The sequence below is a fragment of the Equus asinus genome, chromosome 22, assembly GCF_041296235.1.
Source record: "Equus asinus isolate D_3611 breed Donkey chromosome 22, EquAss-T2T_v2, whole genome shotgun sequence".
In the NCBI taxonomy this organism is placed as follows: Eukaryota; Metazoa; Chordata; class Mammalia; order Perissodactyla; family Equidae; genus Equus; species Equus asinus.
Genome location: NC_091811.1, coordinates 44,291,749 through 44,297,748, shown reverse-complemented (window position 1 = coordinate 44,297,748; position 6,000 = coordinate 44,291,749). Strand labels below are relative to the sequence as shown.

Below are 6,000 nucleotides of genomic sequence, written 5' to 3'. Positions count from 1 at the left end.
AAGGAAATCCACATTCCTTTAGAGAAGAATTCTTCTGAAGTACGTTTTAGTCTGCTGCTTGGGTTTTAGCTACAAACAAATGAGGGAATATTTTTAATAGACAAAAAATGTATAGCATTTTAATACTTAAGATGTGGAACCAAAAGATAAGAACGAATGAGCAAATTAGTCATGAGCAAATTAGCATTTTAGATAAGCCAAGAGAATGGATTTGTTTTTCTTAAGAGACATTTAAATTATGTCTACGAAATGGTGATATTGTTGATTCAGCTAAAAACATCACTCTAACTTGTAGTAATCAGGAAAATCTGTGATTCTCAAACCTGGTTCCCTATCAGACACCCCTGAACAACCTAAAAAGAAAGATTCTTCTGCCTCACTTCCCACATTCTGATTTGGTAAGTCTGGACTGAGGCCCAGGGAATCTATTTTATTTTTTCAAATTCTCCAGGTCATCCTGATGGGCAATCAGGTTTGAGAACCATTAACACAGAGACCGCTCTCACAGAAAGAAGCTTTGATCTCCCAAAGCCTGGGGAATTAGAGCTGGGGTCATTCCAAGGTCAAATACCAAAAGCAAAATATTAGAATGGAAGTAATCTAATACTTAGGGTCAAGAAATAGAGGCAGGGCCCCAAAGGGAAACCAGGATCCAGGGTGGAAGCAAGTTTCATGAAACAGGAAGGGAGGTCAGAATGCCAACACAAAATCAGATTCAGAACATAAGATTGTGAGGCAGAACACAGGAAGCCCTGAGATTCAGAATTTGGTGCTCAGTCTGGCTCAGGACTCAGAGAAGGCTTTACCTGTACCAGCCTCCTGTCTGTAGAGTCATGCTTTTATGCAAATTCTTCTTTTAGAGTGTCAGCTCATTTAGGGTTAAACTACTCTGTTTTTTCAGCATCTAGAAGCTTGCTTCAGTGTTTAGCATTAGATTGAGTGATATAAACTGACGTCTCCATAAACCGAAATTACCTATTAGGTGGTACTATTTTAATGTAATAACAATGTGTTGTACGTGCACATACAAGCTCGAGTGTGTGTGTCTTAACGTATGTGTGTATACTTTTTATAGAACCTTCAAACAGTGAACTCTTGCTTAACAAGTAACATTTATTCCATGCTATTGAACTTATAATGAAAACCTTCTAAAAATGAATTCTCAACTTTAGGTAAATTGAAAGGACAGTTGTTATTTCTTGGGTAACAGTAAGACATTTATTTCTTTATAATTTGTTTTCATTCATAAAAAGGACAAAGCACAGTCCTATACTACTCCATTGAAAAAATGATAAAAAATAACTAAAAAAATCAATTCAATATTTATCAGTATCAAATAAAACTACTATCACCTTTCCTGAAATACAAAGAAACAACAGATGTCTCTATATCTATATAAAGTTTAATTAAGAATCTTGCGTCTTAAAGCAGATGATACATTAGTTAGTTTGACAACAGTTTAAAACTGATGGTCCCAGTCAAATTTGTACAATTGTATGAGGAAATGAAAAGCTTCAGTTATCAGTGTATGAGAGATTTTAATCTACCTTATCTCTGTCACAAATTTGAAATTAAACAATCTCCAAAGTCTGTTTTCCTCTTACCTTTCTGAACCATTTCATGCAAAATCTAACCAGTTTTGCTCTTTATTACCATACATTAGAAAATAAAAGGCAAGCATGCATTTGGCAAAAGATTTAGTTGTTGTCGATTATATAAAAATGCCCAACATGGGTCACATTGCAAAAGGAAAACCCCAAAGTGTAACAATGAAAACACAAACATTTGTACAGAAAGCTCACAGAGTATTTTTTTTCCTAAAGTATGAAGAGATTTTGTTTCTTTTCCAAATAATTAAATATTTTATGAAATCTGGTAATGATCTCAAGACTGTTGACATACTTCCACTGGGAAATCATCCATTTCACTTGTTTTTAAAAAGTTTCATTTTATAACAAAGAGTTAAATGTAAACTAATGAAATATTTATTGATATTTTCATAATGAAAGCTCTAAACATTTACACATAGATATATAGTACAAAAATTATACAAATTAAAGAAAAGGGGGTAAAGTAGTAATAGATCTATTTTGCTTCCTGTAAATATTTTTTTTACGAACCTATAAGGTATCCTTTCTAAAAAGATAAACTCTATCTCTAATTAGCTAGCAAAGTTGTGCTAATAAAATAGGATTATACCTCTTGAAGCATCAGACATTGCACTATTTCATGAGCCAGCTAATCCTTTATTACTCGATTTCTGTCACATCCACACTCAAACACATTTCCGTGCACACCATGGAGAATGAAGAAATGTGCATCTTCCTTTTCACAACTTACAAAAACCTAAAGCACCAACCCTTGGGAGACACCATTGGACAGACCCATTATTTGTCTCCTCCTGGCCTTCCAGTTTTGCATACTCTTCAAAGTACCATTAGCAACATATTGATTTGGTATTTTTAGCCAGTTACGGTATTGCATTGAGGCGGGAAATGAGTTTAAAACTGTTTAAAAAAAATAAGGAATACTGTATTTTTCCAACCTACAGGTGATTTCTTGATCCCATACCTTCAATAAAGAAATGAAGCACAAAAACAAAGATTCTAGAATATTATTAGATAATTCTGACATTCACTTAACTGTCATTATTCCTAGCTGTGTAAAGACTGCCACATCTCAGTTTAAAATTGGAAGCACTCTACTTTTCAAAATTCAACATTTCACGTATGAATAAATACAGCAATATGATGATACTCTAGATAACAGCTATGATTTTTGAGGTTTGAAACCGATAATAAAAGCATAAAATAACTTCAGAGTAGAATACAAAAGTAAAAAAAATCTTCATGTGGTATGTTAATTTCACTATTAAAAAACTAACTTAAAATTATTACTGATCCTGAAAATCAAACATTTAGAAAATTACACACTTCCAAAATGAGAATACTGATAATATGTTCTAGAATTTGGTTTTCAATATTTAAAATCTTTCAACTCATTCAGTCAAATGATTTGGTAATGGAATTGATGTCAAAATGTTTCAGTTATATTCTATGTCTTTTTCAAGAAAACTCAAAATGTCTTGAATGATAGGGGCCGTTTGAAAATATGCAGGACCCAAGACAGAGAGGATAATACAAGAGACTGTATTACTCTTACATTTACCACATACAATCAACATTTCAACCTCTATTTATTTCACAACTTGTTATTAAATTTAAAGCACCTGTGTATGGTGATTTTACTTTCACTCTACAGCCTATAGTATTGAATTGACACTGTAACTTGTCCCATTGGATTAAATCATGCAACTGTCACAGAATCAGGTTAAGTGGTTTATAAGGCATATTGGAACGAGTTAAAAATCATTTTAAATCCATTTAAAAGTTTATTCTTTTGGATGAAGGGGTTCCTGAATGCCTCAGTCATAATGTGTGTTGTAAATCAGTTGGATAGTTTGTTAAAGGATAATTTATTTGGCTTAGGACGGAGCCGCAGGAGTTGGAAGAAACTGTAGTCATCACAGGGATGAAGGGTGTCCTCTGAGCTGGGATGGAAACAGCAGCTGTCACACCACATTCAGAATTCCAAGTAGAGAAAGATGCCAAGGGCAGGCAGCAGTAAGCCGAGAAGACTTGGTAATATGGTGGATGCACCTATAAGTAAGCCAAAAATGTGCATATTATTTCATTGATAACAGTCACTATTGCTCATTTACCTTGCTCTGAGGAAGGCCATATACATAATCTCGAAAACTAAGTGGTTCCTTAAAAACAAAAACAAAAACAAATACAAACAAAAAAAGCTTCTCTTATTCTTAAGTGATTTAAGAAAAACAAAAAGGATTGATCAAGGATTTGGTGTGTGAGAACATGTGGACTGTTTATAAAATATGTTCATATAAATCATTTAAGATAATAAGATCACAAATATTTAAGTTTTCCCTATGATCCAGCAGTCTCAAATTCCTACCAGAAGGCACAGGTCAAGAAACATATATAAATAACTAAAAAGTCATAAGTAAGCTGTTTGAAAAAAAAGAGATGCAGTAAAAATGCTAATAATGTTACCTGGGATAATGACATCATAAGTATACTGAATAGATCTTGCACAATTTCATAGGCCAATGATTTTAAGACATTTAGGTGCTCATTATACACAATGATTTGAGGAATGTATTATTTTTGGAGGGGGCAGTGAGGAAGATTGGCTCTCAGCTAAGATCTGTTGCCAATCTCCTGCTTTTCGCTTGAGGAAGATCATCTTTGAGCTAACATCCGTGCCAGTTTTCCTCCATTTTGTATGTGGGATGTCACCACAGCATGGCTTTGTGAGTGGTGCATATTTCTGCACCTGGGATCTGAACTCGTGGACCCTGGGCTGCTAAAGTGCAGCATGTGAACTTAACCACTATGCCATGAGGCTGGCCCCTTGAGGAATGTATTTTTGATAATAGTAAATAACTTTCTATTCAAATTTTTATCTAAAGAACAATTACGCTGAGACATTATGCTGTGAATTAAAAATAAAATGATATAATATTCTACAGACTTAAATTATGTCTTGGGTGCCACCTAGAAGGGCTCTTCTTGTGGTCAGGTAAGTTTATGGATGAAGGTTGTGTCCACACTGGAGTTCTTTAGAAAGTGTTGGAAAGTGGGACCAAGAAGGCATACTCTTCCTTATAACTCTCCACACCTATTAGGTGCTATCTTCAGTGAACACACTGCTGGAATGAGTGACAGGCTAAAAAAATACAGTCAATAGCTTGTAAATATACCAGATTTGTGTCCATTTTTGGAAGTTTATTCTCTAAATTTAAAACCTTAAACCATCACTACCATATTAACAGTGGTCTAAAATAGCCCTTTTCTTGGAATATTCCTCTTAGGAAGGTTCAGGGCATTTCTCTTGAATCTCTGGTCATTAAAAGCACATTCATAGTTTGCATCATTGTGGAGTAAGCCCTTCCCTTAGACTCTCCTCCATATGACACAACGAAAAGGACATTCATAACTCCACAGAGGAGATTTGCACAACACAAAAGACATCTGAGAGACCCATACAGCCATATGTCTTAAAGTGGACGTGCTGGACCTCCTGAAGGAAGTGGAGGTAAGGGGATCATCTCTCCCTCCCAAATAGCATGGCTGTGTGAAAAGAGGGGGGAGAGGCAGTTCTCTGTGACAACACCTTCACTATCCAAGTTCCCTCACAGCCCATGAGAAAGCCCCACATAGATGTGGCTGAGTTATTGAGGGAGTGTCTTCATCAAGCCAGCACTCCAGGAAATCAGATAGTGAGGGCAGAGTGAGAACACCCCTGAGATTGCACAGGTGAAAGAAAGGGCCGCTCCCCCTCCCAGTGCTCCAGCTTAGCTGGTTGGCCAGAGCACCCACACATATATTAGAAAAGTGGCAGCTGTGAGTGAGTGAGCTGGAAATTGCAGACAGGCCCTGTCCGTATAGATCCTAAGGACAGGCACAGACACTAGGTGTCATTGCAGGCTCAGAATACACAGCTCTTGACACCCTCGAGTGGTGGCAGGTAGAAGCTGTGACCAAATACTATCACTATGTGAAGGCGCAAATCCATGCCATCAAATAGTATGAAGAAATATATTAATACTCTAGACCAGAAGGAAAATGGCAAGCACCCAGAAGGCACAGAAATTTATAATCTAAATGACAAAGAATTCAGAATAGCTATCATAAATAACTCAAGGAGCTACAAGAAAATACAGATAGACAATTCAATGAAATCATGAATAGAATTAATGAAAAGAGGAAATTCTTGACAAAAGAGATTGAAACTATAAAGAAAAACCCATCAGAAATGCTGGAGATGAAAAAACACAATGGGTGAGGAAAAGAAAAATCTGGACTCCCTGAATGGAGGACAGGATTAGCAGTCTGGAGGACAGAAATATAGAAGTGGTTCAGATGGGGAAGGAGAGAGAAGAAAGACCAAAAAGAAATGAATAAATTCTATGATAAA

At 35.8% G+C, this 6,000-nt stretch overlaps 1 protein-coding gene across 13 annotated transcripts in view; it reads right to left on the bottom strand.

Moving 5' to 3' along the window:
• Window positions 1–1,189: 1,189 nt before the first annotated feature.
• The window catches only part of CNTN1 (contactin 1), a 342,078-nt gene continuing 337,267 nt past the window's right edge, over window positions 1,190–6,000 (bottom strand). For all 13 annotated transcript variants that reach the window (XM_044756131.2, XM_014827746.3, XM_044756133.2 and 10 more), the window contains one exon: window positions 1,190–3,659. In XM_044756131.2, coding sequence (XP_044612066.2) covers window positions 3,583–3,659 — 77 coding nt within the window. In that variant the 3' untranslated portion in view covers window positions 1,190–3,582. The remainder of the gene's footprint in view (window positions 3,660–6,000) is intronic.